Genomic DNA, 17,378 nt, shown 5'->3' on the forward strand with positions numbered 1-17,378 from the left:
CTGCTGTAATCCAGCACTGCCGAGCAAAGAGCTGGACTCTCAACAGCAGGAGTTGGACAAACAGTGGCAGATTTGTGATAATAATATATGAATGTTTTCTAGAGACATATTTGATTTTTTTTTTTTTTTTTAATTTTGCAAGTGAGAAGGGTTAAGGAAAAAATTTAAATTGAAGATTTGTATTTGGACAATTTACAATCTCTTCACTGTATTGAAAGAACATCACTCATGCTGCACTTAAGTTAAATATAATGTAGTATGTACAGTAGTATGTAATGTCAGACATTAATATTACTGTCCAATGTTATTTTATTTTTATTTATTTTATAAAAACAGGGATTGTTTTCTTTGAATCTAAAATTCATTTTGCATTTTCTTTAAATAAGTGTTTTGTTTTCTCTTTGTTGGGTTTTTTAATCAAATGAATTCAACATTTTTCAATGTAGGAGTTCAGTCTTGTTCTTGCTGCTTCTTTAGATCTCTACACACATGCAACATATTCGAAGTAAATGAGTTTAGAGTCTTAATGAGTGATTTTATTGTTTTTAAAGTGTTTACTGAACAATCATATAAATGCAAAACATCTTGTTCCAATTTTGCAATTTAAATTTTGCAAGTGAGAAGGGTTAATATAAAATTTAAAATTGAATATTTGTATTTGGACAATTTACAATCTCTATTGTAAGATATAACATCACTCATGCTGCACTTAAGTTAAATCTAATATAATGTCAGACATTAATATTATTGTCCAATGTTATTTTATTTTGTTATAATAAGAACTGAAAAACGGGGATTGTTTTCTTTGCATCTAAAATTCATTTCGCATTTTCTTTAAATAAATGTTTTGTTTTATCTTTGTTGGGTTTTTTAATCAAATGAATTCAACATTTTTCAATGTGGGAGTTCAGTCTTGATTGAAATATTGTTCTTGCTGCTTCTTTAGATCTCACCACACATGCAACACATTCAAAGTAAACGAGTTTAGAGTTTTAATGAGTGATTTTATTGTTTTTAAGTGTTTACTTAACAATCATATAAATGCAAAACATCTTGTTCCAATTTTGCTAAGATCTAAAGCCTCTTTCTCTGAAATCTGGTTCATGAACATGTTTAAATCTGTGTTAGTGACAATTCACCATCCACCTGATTACACAGCAGGCGAGTCCTGAAAAAGACTTTGAAATGCGCTGGTTTATTTTGAAAGGAGACTTTTATTTGTTACATTGTTTTGACTGCATTTGTTAATTTGTTTAGTTGTTCATTTTATGTTTTGTAGCTCTTGGCCTAAAGTGTTTCAGTTGTGTTTATTTAAGAGCATCTGAGTGTCCGTGTTGTGTTCAGGTCAGCCTGTGTGCGTTGGAAACGGCAGCTCTGTTTTATGAGCTCTGAGGAAAATAAGGAGAATGAGGAGGAGGGAGGAGGAGGAGGAGAGCAAGGGTGGGGGGACTTACATCCACGCTACGAATTCACTTCCCAGAATGCCCTTTTGTCTGACATGCCACCGGGCGAGACTTACTGGAGTGTGTTACCGTAGCAACGGCTGTGTGTTGAATATGCCAGCGCGAGGGCTTCAGGAGGGGCGTGCGAAGACAAAGACGCACAGTTTGTTTGTCGACGAGGTTTCATGACCTGCAGCCGCTCAGCAAACAGTCGACAGAGAGCGAGGACGACGACGTCACGGGAGGTGACCAAGAGGATCCAAAAAACAAAAGCAAACCCTCAAATTAAAAAAAAAAACTTCACCTCTTTTTTGCAAGTTTTTTTCTTACCACTTGTTTTCGATCTTTTACACTTGAAATGGCATCAAAACCAAAATCTGATAAAGACAGATCGAATAAAAGATGATGTGTGATAAACAAGCAGAAATAGTTTTCCATTATTTCTTGCTGTTCTTTTGGTTCAATCATGTTTTACTGGACCCGGACCCGGAATCTACGAGACCTCTGAATGTCTCATGTGGCATCTCACACCAGGACGTTAAAGTCCATCAGTTGTCAGCTGAGGACTGGACTCGTTCCAAGCACAATCTTCAACACCCTGTCACCACGTCATGGTTTGACCTTGACCTTCCTCAGACCGTCCATGTCCCTCATGTCCAACACCTTGACTACAAGAGCTGATCGATCTTTATGTCCCTGTGATGTTTTGTATAGTATTTGTATTGTATTGTATTTGTATATCTGCTTGTAACAACTTAACTTTCTAACTGTCCAGTCATGGTTACAATGACAACCACATGGAGGTTACGGAGCAGTCATGGTTGAAAAGAGACTGATGCCAATTGTTATTAGGAAACAGGAAACACTTACACTCTGTTGACCTTATTTTCCATCTGCTCCAGGTCTTTGTCTTTGAGCTGGAGAAACTTCCTGAAACTGAACTTCCTGACGTCCAGTTTTAGTTTTTAAAATTCCTTGTTGGTGCTACGTTTACTGAGGCCTATGCAAAATCTACTAGACCTGTTTCATTTGAAAATTTGAGGTGTTTATTGATGGACAGAACACTAACCCTAGACCCATTTGCTTCCTGATTGGCAGCCCAGCAACAAATGTGGATGATTGTTTGTTTTTTTCATAATTTGTTTATTGATTTTCCATTTTAGTGAACCAATGTGGAAAATTGTTACAGGGGTTGTTGTCTTTGTTACCAGCTGGTGTTAATGTTATCATGGTATTTTAGAGACTGTGACATCTAGTGGCCGTAGTGATTAGGAGCAGATGAAGAAGTTACAAATGAATAAAGTCCATGTTAGGAGGTGATCAGAGTATGGATCAATCAATCAAATGTAACGGCTGTCTGTGTTGTGTTGTTGCCCCAGGTGAGTTTCGAACCACGGTATCCCATACCGCGGGTGACGATGCAAAACGTTTCGCCAAGAGGTCAATGACCACTTGGCGATTGGGTTTGCACGTCTTTTAAGGGTGGGTGACCTCACCTCACTTCACTGGTCCCTCGTGACTGTTAGTGGCTATACCCGCGGACCTCTTTTACACAAACACAAGACTTTCATGCAGAGGTTATCCTATATGAAACTAGCAATGTAATCATGTCAATAGTAGGCTAATGTAACCATGACAACAAAGTTGGTCAAATGGGTAGAAGGAAGTAGCCTACTACCCAAATAATGATCTTTTTCCAATTAGGGTAAGTAACATAGTTAAGATAAGCGTGTATGTCGCCTGAATTATTGGCTATATTTGCTGTTCCCCCCTTTCTTCTAGTAGCCTATTTATGCTAAGCTAAGTGTGGCTGTAGCCTGTGTACCCCTGTCTTCATGCTAAGCTAAACTAAGCCAAATAACCTTTATTTATGTCTTGGCTGTTTCATTGCTTCCAGTCTTTATGCTAAGCTAAACTAAACTAAGTGTGGGTGTAGCCAGTATTTTTGCACTTGCTGTTTCCGCCTGCTTTCAGAAAGCTAAGCTAACTAGATGCTAATTCCAGATTGGTTCTTATCATCACTAGACCCTCTAGTTTAGATATGTAAACATCTGCTACTGTTACCTTCAGTAAACTTTTACTCGTATCAGATCATTTTTTGTTTACTTTACTGAGGAGCTTCTGTTCTTCTTTATCAGTCAGAGATAAACAAACAAACCAACACGCTCCATCTCTTTGTTTCTCCTCCCTCGTGTTATTCTCTGCTAATCTGCTGCTGCTTTGGCAAATCACAGGGAGATTGAATTGTTGGGGAGGGGATTGAGATGGTTCGGTAGTAGTGGATTTTTCAGTGTGTGTATGGGGGGGGTCGGGTAGGCTATCGTCTTTCATTCCCCCTCGAGGAAGACCACATGACCCGGTATAACAGAGAGAGGCAGCAAAGAAAGACGGGATAAAAAAAAGAGAAAGAGAGAGAAAGATGTTGGGCCCCGCTGTTCTGAGCTCTTCAATGAAAACCACATGTAGGACAGAGGGAGGAGGGAGAGGTGTGTGTGTGTCAGTGTGTGAGGAGGGGCCGGGTGATGGGAGGGAGGTGTGTGTGTGTGTGTATCAGTGTGTGTGTGTGTGGTGGGGGGGTGTAATGACTAAAAACCCAACCTCCCAGAGACAGAGGAGGGAGTCACTCCGAGCTCCGCTGACATTCCCAACGAGCATTGCAGGAGAGAAAACTGTGTGTGTGATACAGTGAAAAGAAAGTGTGTGTGTGTGTGTGTGAAACCATTAGAAGAGGCTTTAACAGCGCAACACACACACTGACTCCGCTCTCCGGGCTTCGGTGCAGCTGCAGGACAGAAAGGCTGCCTTCAAGTGACGCGGTGGAAACTTCACAACTACAGGAGAAAAAGAAGTTGTGATCAATTTTTTTTCTGTCAGAAGAGAAGAGGTCAACATGTCCAACGCTCTGCTGAGGAGAAACTCCAGCAAACAGGGTTTACAGAACCTGCTGAAGTGAGTGATCGATGTGTTTCTGTCTCTGCTGCAGGTTTATGTTTGTTTCTGCTGCACACACACACACACACACACAACTGAGGTTAATGTTTAAACACAATACACGCTTTAAAACACACACATTCACTGACAAAATTGTGTTTTCTCGAAACCTTATCCCTGAAATTTGGGGGAAACCTGGGGATAAGGAGGATTGTTTTTTATGTGTGTGTGGTAAACACGTCTGTGTTAATGGGAACAGTGGGATTATACTGGTGTTTTGGGTCACGCAGGGTTTTGGGAGGATTTGGGGGTTTTGGAAAGGAACTCACCTCCTCTCACGTTAATTAACCAGAACAAAGAAACAAAATATCAGAAAAATCAGGTTTTCATTAATTATCTCTATCGTTTTCCCTAAAAAAAACAAAAAAAAAACAACAACACACAATTGTTGTGGGTATAAAAAAGAAAAGAAAATCTATGCAGGAAGCTGTGGAAGTCGGACGCCCGAGGCTTCTCCGTTTTACTGAGAGGGGAAGCGGTGTCGTCGACCTGTGCCAGAGGTTAAAGGTCGTCTGAGTCACTCTTTTGTTTTGCGGGTGCTCGCGGGCGGCGGCGCGTCCTGTCCTCCGGGAAGATGTGGTGATGGTGGCGGTTCACAGTCGGACTCAGTGTGAAGAATATCAATGAGCTTCAGCTGTGACAGTCTGTTGTTGGATCCGTCCACTCTGGCCGCTCTTATTTTGAAAATCAGTTCGCATTCCTTAGGGTTTTTTTTTTTTTTTTAACACATTGTTTTCAGATTCAGGTCCAAAAAAGTTCTGGACTCATGATGGAGACTCTTCATCATCTTCACCTGCTGCATAGTTTTACACTCACCTCTCCAACATCTGTTCCGTCTCACACCAGACCACTCTGATGGAGCTTCAACTGTTTTATTGATAACTGAGAGTTTCTTCACCTCCAATAAGACGGCCTCTTCTGGCTCAGATCTAACATCAACACCTCCAGAGGCCACGTTTCCATTTACCTGCTCGATGCAAAGTCTTAAAAACGAGCAGTTGAAACAGGCAAATTTAGAAATTATGGACAATTTGACTAAAAAGTATTTAGCAAAAGTGAAATTGAAATATTTCCTCACATTTACGTTTACATTTACTGTGACTTACAGGTGAGGAAGCACAAGTAGCTTCAGTGTTGTAGGAATCTTAGTGCAAATATTAGAGCTATTTAATAAGTAAATAAGGAGATTATATGAGGAAAGTGCAGAATAAATGCTGTTAAACACTTATTCATTATCCCCCCTCAAAAAAGGCCAGACGTGTTTGTCACCTTCAGCAGCTACTGTGATGGATGCAATAATATTCAGGATCTGGAAATCTGCTGCCATATTGTGCAATGAGAGAAAACTGCTTTGATATCACAATATCACTCAATGTGTTTCACAACTTTCACAAGCTGGGTCAAGGGAAATACACCAGATGAGTCAAAAATGACTTCATCTGTCATAATGTCGACTTTGATTCACTTGTATTGTCGTTATACTTGTGCACAGCAAAACACAAACAATCCAACCTGCTAAAAGTGACTCAACTGTGCGAGATTTCACAATTCAGTCATACAACGTTTGCTATTTCATTCACTTGACGGACCCTTGTGAGTCAAAGTAGGCGACATAAATCTTTCCCTCTTCTTGTAAGCGGTGAGTCAGGAGGCTGAGACATGTGTTGTTGTTGTTATGTTGGAGTCTCTACAGGTGTTACGGTGTGTGAGCTCGGTGTAAAAAAACTCTTGAGTCACCGTGAGCAATGAGCATAATGTTTATGAAGCAGAGAAACAGCTGGAGGAGGCGACGTCGTCCCCGCTCTGATTCAGTCCACTCAGCAGATGGCGTTAGTCTGGGAGGAGCTGACAGGACAAAAACACTGGCACCGTGGCGACAGACAGACAGAACTGTGATGCATTCAAGTGCTCAGACTTTTCCAGTTTTTTTTCCTTATAGTCTGAAATCTGCTTTATAATCAGTCTGCTGGTTTACATGTTAGCCTTGGTTTAAAAACAATGAAACTTCAAGGGCTTCGGCTCCTCAGATGTGAGGATGTGATGCTCCTCCAGTCCAGATGTTTTGGGGGCAGAGGGGAGTCGGTTCCGCCTCACGAGCACAGCTGGTACCGGGTCTGCATGCAGGACCGGGCTCCGGCGTCCTCGCCCAGATGGCAGGAAACTGAAAATCCACCTGCTCTGTTGGTTAGTGGATGTTGTAAAGGAGGAAAAAAGAGGCAGCAGTCAGAGAAGGGTCAGTTGTGTTAGCTCTTATGTTAGGACGTGCTTTTATTTTGAAAATATTTGTACATGTGCTGATCATTCCAGGCGTGAACGCACTGCAAAAACCCCAAAACTTTCCAAGAATATTTGTCTTATTTCTTGTCGAAATGTCTCATTTCTAGTCTCTTTCCACTTAAAATAAGACTCATCACCTAAAAATGAACTTGTTTTTAGATCATTTTCTCTTGAAATAAGTACAAAAATCTGCCAGTAAAAGAAGTTTTTTGTGCTCGTAATAAGGAAGAAAAACTTGCTCCACTATCAGATTTTTTTTTACTTATTCAAGTGAACATTTGTTTGAAACAAGTGAAAATGATCTAAAAACAAGTTAATTTTTGGGTGATGAGTCTTATTTTAAGTATAATGAGTTTGTTTTGGCTAGAAATGACATTTTCACTAGAAATAAGACAAATATTCTTGGTAAGATATTTGAGTTTTTGCAGTGCGTGCCTGTTTTTAATCAGCTCTCTCCATGAGTCCAATACGACCCCCCCCCCCCCAGACGCCTCCTTGCCGTGGCAGTGGTGATGTCATCCAGGAGGCATACCTGCTTCAAAACAAACTGACCTCTGACCCCTGAGCCCCACACACGGGGGTGGGGGTTCCCTCTGTGTTTACGATACGGGGAGATAAGACACTGAGGAATGTTTTTTGAGGGGAGAGTGGAGTAAGCTGATGAGTGACGGGGTCAGTAAACCCACCACCACCCTAAATCCTCCCTCCCTCCCTCCCTCCACCAGGTTTTCTGCATTAAGAGAACAGAGGGAGAGTAAACAGAGAGTGGGTTTCCTGTTTCCAGGGGGTCGTATCTGTGTGAACAGACGACAAGTTTTTATCTGTTTTCGACCTCTGTCAACATCGACTGCAGCGTGATGACGTGATGGTAAAACTGACGAGGACCAGAACCAGACTGGGTCCAATAACCAGGTCTAATGTGGAGGCTGTGTTATTCAGTTATTTCTGAGCCTCTCTCTTCTGATTGGCTGTCTGTTTTCTGAGTTGATCCAATAAAAAATAGAGCAGATTTCAGATTAAAACACTCAGAGAGACCATATCAAGCCAAGTTGTTGGATGTTGGGTCCAGGTGGTGGGGGGGCGGGGCTTTGGGTGACTGCTTTGTTGTGACATCACAAAGTGACAGGAAGTCCTGACGGCTGGTTTTAAGGCTCAGTTTCTGAATACAGGCTGTGTGCATTTCTCTGTGGACTGAGGCTTTGATACTTTCACAGTATTAATATAGAACCTAGAGCTGCTTTATAATCACACTACACATGAACATCTACCTTTATACTGTATGGAGCTTTAACACAAACATCTACCTTTATACTGTATGGAGCTTTAATACAAACATCTACCTTTATACTGTATGGAGCTTTAACACAAACATCTACCTTTATACTGTATGGAGCTTTAATACAAACATCTACCTTTATACTGTATGGAGCTTTAATACAAACATCTACCTTTATACTGTGTGGAGCTTTAATACAAACATCTACCTTTATACTGTATGGAGCTTTAACGCAAACATCTACCTTTATACTGTGTGGAGCTTTAATACAAACATCTACCTTTATACTGTATGGAGCTTTAACACAAACATCTGCCTTGCTTTAATTAGAAGAAATTGTGAATAATTACTTTAGAAATAATAAAAATACAGCATATTTCCTTCCAGTTTGGAGCTTGCACTGATTTTCTATGCAGCTGTTCAGTGGATATAAATGTGATTTTGCAAGAAGCCCCCAGGAAAACTGACTGCAGTTATAATTGAAGTCAAGTAAACTCTTAGTCTGTTGAGATTCCCATGATCCCATGAAAAAGACTCAGTGTCTGTGTCTCAATGTCTCAATGAAGTGTGTGTGTGTGTGTGTGTGTGTGTGTGTGTGTGTGTGTGTGTGTGTCAGAGCCTGATGTATGGGTTCCCTCTGAGCTATAGACTTGTTATTAAAAACACATCAGTGAGTCACGCTGTTGCACTGATTGCTCCTATGGACAATAGAGGGAAATGATTGTTCTTTAATTAACCCAGAGATTAATTACAATGAGGTTTAAAGTCTAAACACTGGTGGTGGTGGTGGTGGTGGTGGTGGTGTGAAGCAGCTGGGCCGGGGGATGGAAACCTTCAGCTGATTCCCTCTGATCATCCCGGAGGTGACAGTTGGTTGTGCAACAGCTGAATGACAGTTGACAATGTCATCATGGTCGTGACTGTCGAGACTCAGTCACATGAAATCATCTCAGAGGGAAAATATGTGATGGAGAACTGAACTTTGAGACCGAGTCGGATTCTTCTGTTTTGTTTGTTTGTTTTCTTATTTGCCGTTCTCATGGATGGATCTTTGAGCTGGTCCACGGGGCTCTGGCACCCTGACCCGAGAGGTCCAACAGGCCCTAAAGAAACGTAAAAACACTGGGGTGGGGAGGGTGGGGAGGGACACGTGGGCAGGAATGCTCAGAGCGGATTGTTATTCATGTCATTCCCATGGTCTCTATCCACACATTTCCTGTCTCTCTGCGCTGTCCTGTCTTGTAGAAATGTAGCATAACTTAACTTAATGGTTTCTAGACACGTTTTACACTGTGTAAAATGTATTTGCTTTGATTAATACTTTCTTTAATTTGGTTTTTCTATATAAACAAAAAGTGTTGGGAAGATGATCTACTCTTAACTTCCTGATTGGGTCATTTGGATCAGACCTAGAACGGTTAGAGCAGTTTGCATCTTTTCACAAGTTTCTCAGAATTGTTAGCACACAGTTATCAATTCGTAGTTAGCATCTTTTCTAAACAATTTGCATAGTTAACATCTTACCATAATGGTTTGTGAAGTTTTTCAAACTAGTTAGTTGGCATGTTTTATTTGTTGTCTTTGTTAGCTTGTAAGTGGTAGGGTCTAACAGTCTTAACGGTTGAGCTAAAGCTAAAGGCTCTCACAGAGTCGGCCATACTGTGAGCGGCGCAGACTCCGTGCGCACTGTTCGTGTCCGCGGACGTTTGAGGTTTCATCGTCGAGCGCACGGTGTCTCATTTAAAACAGGTCGATGTGAAGATTTCCCGCCGAGAAGTCTATTGTGTGACACGTACATACGCGGAGTCCGCACGGTCCTGAAAATTGAGCACTTTTTCCTTGTTGTGATGATTTCTTTACAAAAATAAACGGTCGAGCAGTGCAGTAGTAATGTATCTCCGACCGTTTATTTTTGTAAAGAAATCATCACAACAAGGAAAAAGTGTTTGTTTCTGTGGCGGGGAGAACAGGCACTCTGTGATCGGATAGTAATGTCTTTCCAGGATGTTTCAGAGTTCGGCTGTCTGAGGTGAATGATTACATACAAAAACACAGAGTTTATACTGTTTATACTGTACACTATATGAGTTCAGTGGTGTCTCGTAAGGATTCGAGTCATATAGGTACCATAGATATTCGATTGTTTTTTGAGTGTTTGTTGTGGTTGAAAGAATTGCCCCCATGCGAGCGCCGGGTAGCCATGGTGTAACTCCGGTTTTAGTCACGTTTTTTGCTCCCCCCAACACTGGATGACCATCAGGAAAACGATTTAGGGGTCAGAAATGACCAGAATTCTCCTTTAACAGGATTGATTCCTTTCTTAGGTTTTTGACATATAAAACTCTGGCTGTGTGGATGTGCTCTTACGTCTTGTAATAGCCTAATACTATGCTACTTATGCAGTGTTGGGTATAGTTACTTTTGAAAGTAGTTAATTAAGTTACAACGTTACCATCAGTTAAAAGTAATCAGTTACGTTACTGCGTTACCTATGAATGAAAGTAACGCGTTAGAGTACTCATGCGTTACCAAAAATTAAAAGCCTTTTGCAGCGCCTCGCACATGCTGCAACTTAACAGACAGACACACAGCCTCTTTTAAATGCACTGAGTCCTGACGAATAGTCATCCAACCAAATTAACTCTACAGGATAACAATAACAGGAAAGACAGTCAGAAATATGCAACATAGCGTGTTTTTTTGTTTGTTTTTTTTTTATCGCAGAACTGATCAAAATTCAGGAGTTGCCGTGAATCCCTCTCAGCGGCTTCACTGCTCGATCTGTCTGTCAGTTTGAATGGAGGACTCACGTGTGGAGAGGAGGGAGGCTGGCGAGACGTGAACGTCCTGCCTTGTGTGTAATAAAAGTTTTTTTAAAATGCGGTTAAATGTACTGGTATCACACTGCTGCTACGGCAGCTATGGAGTAGAGATCCGGGGGAGAACTGAGCTGCCGCTCGCCAAGAGGGAGCTGCTGAAAGCAGCAAGCACTGAGAGCCGGCCCGGGCTGCTTGTTGCTGCTGGAGAAGCAGCTCCGTACGTGGAGCTGATTCATGTAAATGGGCCCTTAAATTGGATGTGGATTTTTTTTGCGGTCGATAGAAGCTTATCACCAACGCAGAGTGTTTTTACCGTTATGTTCTTGTCCTTTTCGCCGGCGAATTGAAACGCACACACACAGGCAACGTAGGTCGGCAGGACACAGACGCATCACAGCGCTGCGCCTCGGCTGACACATCCGCAGGTTGCACAGTAGTCTGTCTGACAAAAAGCAGGCTGCAGTCGGGATTTTCCTTTCCTTATCCGGCGAAAAGTAACGGATTACTTTTTTTTTAAAAATAACTAAGTTACTGATTGCTCAACTCACGAAACTAACGCGTTACGTTACACGTTACTCGAAAAAAGTAATTAAAGTACTCTAACGCGTTACTTTGTAACGCGTTACTTTGTAACGCGTTACTTTGTAACGCGTTACCCACAACACTGTACTTATGTGGGCTAACTGCTAACTGATGCCTCCCACGAGTGCAGCGTAGATGATGCATGATTTCATAGTGATGTAATTGTGAATTAGTGAGATTAAATGAAGTCATCTGAGGACATGATTTGTTGATGTGGGAACGACATCAGACTGAATACTTTCCCAGCTCAGAGAAACTTTCTGGGGTTCCGACCTCTTCACCTTTCGCTCTCTCGTTTTCTGCTGTTTGTCATTTTTGGCCTTTTTAAAGTCAGAGTAGAGCTTCAGATGCAGTTGCACAGTGAGTTTATTTTCTTTGATATCAGAAGAAGATGCCCTTGCTGAATGTTTTTGGACGTCAGGTTTGTTTGGGTTCACACTGGACAAATACAAGAGTCTGATCCTGTGTTCATTTGGGCTTCGTCGTGGTCTTTTAAACTCCTATCGGACGTGTTTGTCGTCCTGTGGGAGGAGGTTCTTTTTACTGCAGATTCTGGCTGTGGGTTTCTTTCTCCGGTCCGTCCAGTAAAATCCTCACAGCAAACAAGCCACTCAAACCTCAGGGATCAGGGGTCCATTTGTGCTCTTTGGGGGGACACAGACACCCAGACATGCAGCCATAACATGGTGATCGCCGTCTGCTGCAGGTCTCAGGGGGGGTTTGTTGTTGGACTTCTGGCCCTGACAACTGGTGTCTGACATCATGCTGGTCCCTGACGTGTCCCGGACTCAGCACTTCCTGCTTCCTCTGAGTTCCTTCTTCTGTCTCTGATTAATTTGCATGGTCCAGCTCCAGGCCTGAGCGCCTCCAAAACACCCAGTCTCAGAGGTGCCGTATTACACAAATATCATTATTGTGGACATTTACATTTGGATTCAGATGTTTGATAATAAAACAAGCTGTCAGGTACGTGGCCTTGTGCCGGCTCTGCTCTGGCCTCAGACAATGAAATGGGAGCCAGATCTGGTCCACATATGGCTGCCAGACTTGGCCCGGTAGTCCGGCTGCAAACTGAGTCTGAGGCCGCGGAGGCTTTTGACAAATGGCGCCATGAATTAGCTCATCGTGCGTAAAAAGGAATCCACAAAGCTGAATCATTCAGAAAGTCCCAGATATCATTGTTATATTAATAAACATGTATAATGTAATTTGACACATTCATTTGACCTTACTGTTTTTTATTTAGCTACTAAACACATCGTTCCTCTGACGGTGGCTATGAAGCATCTCGTGAGCCCATTTAACTGAGTTCCTTTGACAGCTGCCCACAACACCTTGAACTTTCTACTGAATCATGACGCTTTAGGTTGATTTTCTCCTTCGCTGAGACAGTTCCTTGCAGACGCGACTCTATGCAACACCCTCAAGAGTTCAGGCATTCGAGGCAGCTGAAGAGATTTTACAGATGTGAGATCCTGCTGTTTCTAAGATAAGATAAGACTTTACTCATCCCTCAGTGGGGAAATTTCCACAGACATCATGGATTTGCTGATGATAGCGATGTACCTGACTGGAAAGAACATGTGGCATTTAAACCCGTAGAGCTTCAGAGAACCATAAAGAGCGGAAAGTCGAGGGATCCAACTCGAGACAAGTCATAAACTGACTCTAATGTCAAATCAATTCCTCGTCATTGAGGATGCATTCGTTTAATTCATCTATTACTTCACCATGTTGTGGTCAAGACAGAGTCAGAGGTACCTTTAGTTTTTTTCCTTATTTTACTTACTAAGGCCTTTTGAGCAGTGATTTAAGTATACGCCTTTTTAAAGGGATGTTTTGACTTTAATTCAGATTATCTTAACGTGATGCACCACTGTTTAAAACTAATGCATGAAAGTTCATGTTCATGTTCAGGCTTCTGTGAATCAGTCGTATTAAAACGAGATAAGCAGCAGTGAGTTGGTGCAGGTTAAAGCCCCCGGCTTCTTCTTGACAACTCGTTTGGTGACTTCAGTGAGTTTAGCCCTTTTTATCTCTTCTTTTTTCCTGGGAAGTTGCGTCTTTGAGTCGTCATGTCAGTGATTCAGTGCCCTCCGCCGCCTCGACTTGTCTCAACACAACAGTGACTTCATCTCACAAACGTCTTCCCACCGTCCTCGTCTGTCCCGCGGAGCCTGGCTGGCTTTCAGGCTGAAAGGAAACCGTGTTATTATTGTGTCATTCAGCCGACTCATCCAGCCGCTGACAGCATGTGTGCTTACAAAAGAGCAGATGAGGGTTTAATGCTTTCAGCCGTTTCTTCCCTCTCTCGCCCTCGTTCCGGTGAAATGTTTGCCGGACAATAAAGTTAAAGCCGGGACAAGTGCAGGCAGATAGAGACCAACACTCTGTGGCTTAGCGGCTGCGCTGGCAGGTGCTGCAGCTTTCAACTGGTTTGTGGGTTTGTTTGCTGTGTTTCCTCTGTTGCTTCTAATTTTGGTGATCACAGAACTCAAGGCTTCTATTTTTTTCATTAAATCTTCTGCCACTAATCTGTTAGCAACCAGCTGTGTCTCCAAAACACTGGAGAACCGTGCGTTGCTTAAAGTGACAGTCTGACCTTGTGGGATATCATTTTCGACGTGCTCATCCAGAGTCAGATGAGAAGATGGATATTAGTTTCTTCTCTGTATGGAGACGACGTGGCCAAAAGCTTCACAAAAACTCAAAGTGGCGTCTTCCAACGACCAGAAGATACTGAGTTTATTCTCAGAAAGCAGCAAATCATTTCATTTGAGAAGATGAAATTAACAGTTGTTAAGAAACAGTTCCTCCATTACAAGAGAGAAAATTCACCAAATAAATACTAGAAAACAAAATAAAAGATTTTGCACATTGTTCAGTCCAAACTTGGAGGATAACTTTACTCTTTTTTAAGGACATTTTTTTTTACTTATTCAGGGTTGTGACATTTTTCTTTTTTCCGTTTGATCAACTTTTTTTTCCCTTTTCAAGTAAATCTTTCCCTTTGACAGTATCGTCACATGGATTTTGTTGCCATTGTCTACTTCATAAACTTTTGTTTTTCTTTTTCTGTTTTCCATTGGATCAACTTTTTCCCTTTTCCATTAAATTTTCTCATTACATTCTTTCACGTCTTCTACCAATTTACTTTTTACAGTTTTGTCTTATGGATTTTGTTGCCGTTGTCTACTCCATTAATCTTTCTTTTTCTTTTTCTGTTTTCCGTTGATCACTTTTCCCCTTCTTGTTTCTATTGAGCTTCACTAATAATGCAAAGCCTCCTTACAAAAAATATCCAGTGAAATCACTTTTGGGAGGGTTCATTTAAGAAAACAAAGACATTTAACATTTTTTCTGTTTCCGTTTTCTATGTACTGTAATAACCTCCCTGACTTTTACTTGTACTCAGTGTTGATTCATGGGCTGAGGGATCAGGTGTTAGACCTCCGGGGCTGACGGACTGTGTGTCAGCAGCTTATCTGGGGAAGTGTTCGGGGCAGCAGCGTGCTCAGTCTTGTCTCTGGTGTCAGTTTACAGAGAAACAACAAAACTCAGGACAATAGAAAACCTGCTCGACACCCGACCGCTGAGGAAGAGAAAGTGGTTCTTTGCACGTTGTAGTAATTGTCTGGAGAGGTAACGTTACCCCGACACAGTCCAGACTATAGGATCTGTGTGGTGGAGGTGGGGGGGGGGGGGGGTGGATTTCTGATTTCTGTCCTGCTGTGATGATTAGATGACACAAGGATGAGAAAAAAAGTCTTAGTTTTGATAAAACACAGGATGAGAAGGAGGAAGTCGAGCTGCTGGTAATCCCAGCACTTTAGAATCACTCAGAGAGAGGATTAATCATTCGGTCCGAATCAGATGTTTGAGCCGGTGCCAGGTATGACTGAATCCCAGAGTGCTGATTACAGAAAGGAGGCGTAATGAGAGGGCAGGGGAGGAGGTCTGAGTTTAGATCGAGCACATTTCAACACCCAGACTCCCAACAACTCAGAATAAACTGAGAAAACGAGAAGAAGAGGGAAAAAAAGCCAGTTCTCATACACCATGCACCTACGCTGCACTGTCAAGACCTGCACATGCTCACTGCTGCTCTTTAGGTCACAAATCATCATCAGTTTGAATCAATAACAATAGATATGAATGGTCATTTATTTATAACTTATGTCTGAATATTTCCAGATGTTCCCTCAGTTATTCAAATGTCTTTGAAACAGTAAGTGGATGCAAAATGTGGAGTCTGAAGCTCTTTAAAGACGCAGAATGAAAGATTCTGCTGCTCTGTCTCTTGAAGAATAAGGCTAAGGATCATGGGAATAGTCAATTTAGCAGTTTTACACTCAGAGGGGCTGTGGGATTGCTCAGAGGTTCTCTCTGATAACTCAAGATCCAGATGTGTGATGACCAAAATCATTAATCTGGTTAAAATATACAGTTGAAAACGACCTGGGAATGAAAAGTCCATCATAAAAACGTGGCCTAAATCTAAGCGAGGTTCATGTGTGGTGAATTGCACAACCTCTGGATTGGCTGATCTGACTGTAGTTTTACTCAGACCTGAGGGAAAACTTTTATTTTGAAATCCAATTGTTTGTGTATCTATCCACACACCAACACTCCAACACACACACTTCTGTCTCCTCTCGGCCACTATCGGAGTTTTCTGGGTCACCTTGGTGAAACGCCCAGCCGACCCACATCCAGATGTGCTCCGGCCTCTCCACCTCTGCAACCTCCACTCGTTTCCTCCCCACTCGTCCTTGTCTGCCAACAGGAAGGAGGAAAAGGGAAGTGAATCTGATGCTGACGAGTGTAGAGCTTATCACCTCTGTAGTTAAAGGCCTGAAGCTACGGAGGACCAGAGATGTCTCTGTAAAAGTAATCAAGTATTTCCTAGATTTCAAACCTGAATAGAGACTGAAATTGGAATTAATATTAAAAAAAAACTAATTGTATGAACAATTACAGATGTATTACTCTCCTATTGTTGTATTTGCTCTCACTGACATTGTAAATATATGCACCTCTATGTATGTGTGTGCGTGGGAGTTTGTACAGCTCTTGGTGGACTGCTGAACAAGAATTGCCCATTGGTATTAATAAAATTGATCAAATCAAATCAAATCAAATTAATCCATAAATAAATAAATACTCTATCATTAATAATACTAAAATGTATAGATAAAAAGCTGATTAAATCATTACATAATGAATTTAGAAATACATGTATTCGTTCATAAATAAACAGTATATATAGTAAGTGTAACATTTACATTGGTTAACTCTTCAACCAATCAGAGAGCTTGTTACATCCCATGGCTGATTGATTTGTTTGTTGGCTTATTGGTCCTGTTACATTATGAAATGCAGGAAATGCTTTATTATTAGGGTCCGGGCAGCTAAGCTGCCGGGACACTATTGTATTCCTAGGAATTCTTCTTCTTCTTCTTTCTTCTTCTTCTTCCAAGGAAGTCGTACTTCCCATGGGTGAAAACTCACCAAACTTCACAGAAACATCCGACCCCATGCCAGATTCACTCAACTCCAAGGACATGTGCCCCCCCCTCCTAGGGGGGGCACAATAAGCGTTTAAATTTAAAAACTTTAAAAATTCCTACCAAACCAACGGTAGATGCTACAGTGTTGAATCTTCACCACAATGTAGCCTCAATACTGCTGAAACTTTTGTCCACTTAAACTCATTACAAATTATGAAGTCCATCACTCAGTTTTTTTCAATAACTGTAAAACTTTTAAAATGTATCTCCTCCCACAATTTTTGCTCAATTGACACCAAACTTGCTACAGAGCATCTCCAGACCGTCCTCCACAAAACTTGTTTCTCGGATTTTTGATTAAGCAAAAATTGAGCCTACAGTGCATGAAAACGTTTGACTGTAAACACTACTGTAAACATATACCATCAAATTCTTGATAAATACATTTTCAATCTTCCTGAAAAAAAATGACAATATTCTG

The 17,378-nt window shown here is 41.5% G+C and overlaps 1 protein-coding gene across 2 annotated transcripts in view; it reads left to right on the forward strand.

The window, feature by feature from the left end:
• Positions 1-4,314: 4,314 nt before the first annotated feature.
• Positions 4,315-17,378, forward strand: part of lsp1a (lymphocyte specific protein 1 a) — a 42,829-nt gene continuing 29,765 nt past the window's right edge. For both annotated transcript variants that reach the window (XM_085779776.1, XM_085779777.1), the window contains exon 1: positions 4,315-4,391. In XM_085779776.1, the coding sequence (XP_085635902.1) occupies positions 4,333-4,391 (59 nt within the window). In that variant the 5' untranslated portion in view covers positions 4,315-4,332. The remainder of the gene's footprint in view (positions 4,392-17,378) is intronic.

Source organism: Trachurus japonicus, chromosome 6 (genome assembly GCF_045865225.1).
Source record: "Trachurus japonicus isolate A0001 chromosome 6, Traja_1.0".
Lineage (NCBI taxonomy): Eukaryota > Metazoa > Chordata > Actinopteri > Carangiformes > Carangidae > Trachurus > Trachurus japonicus.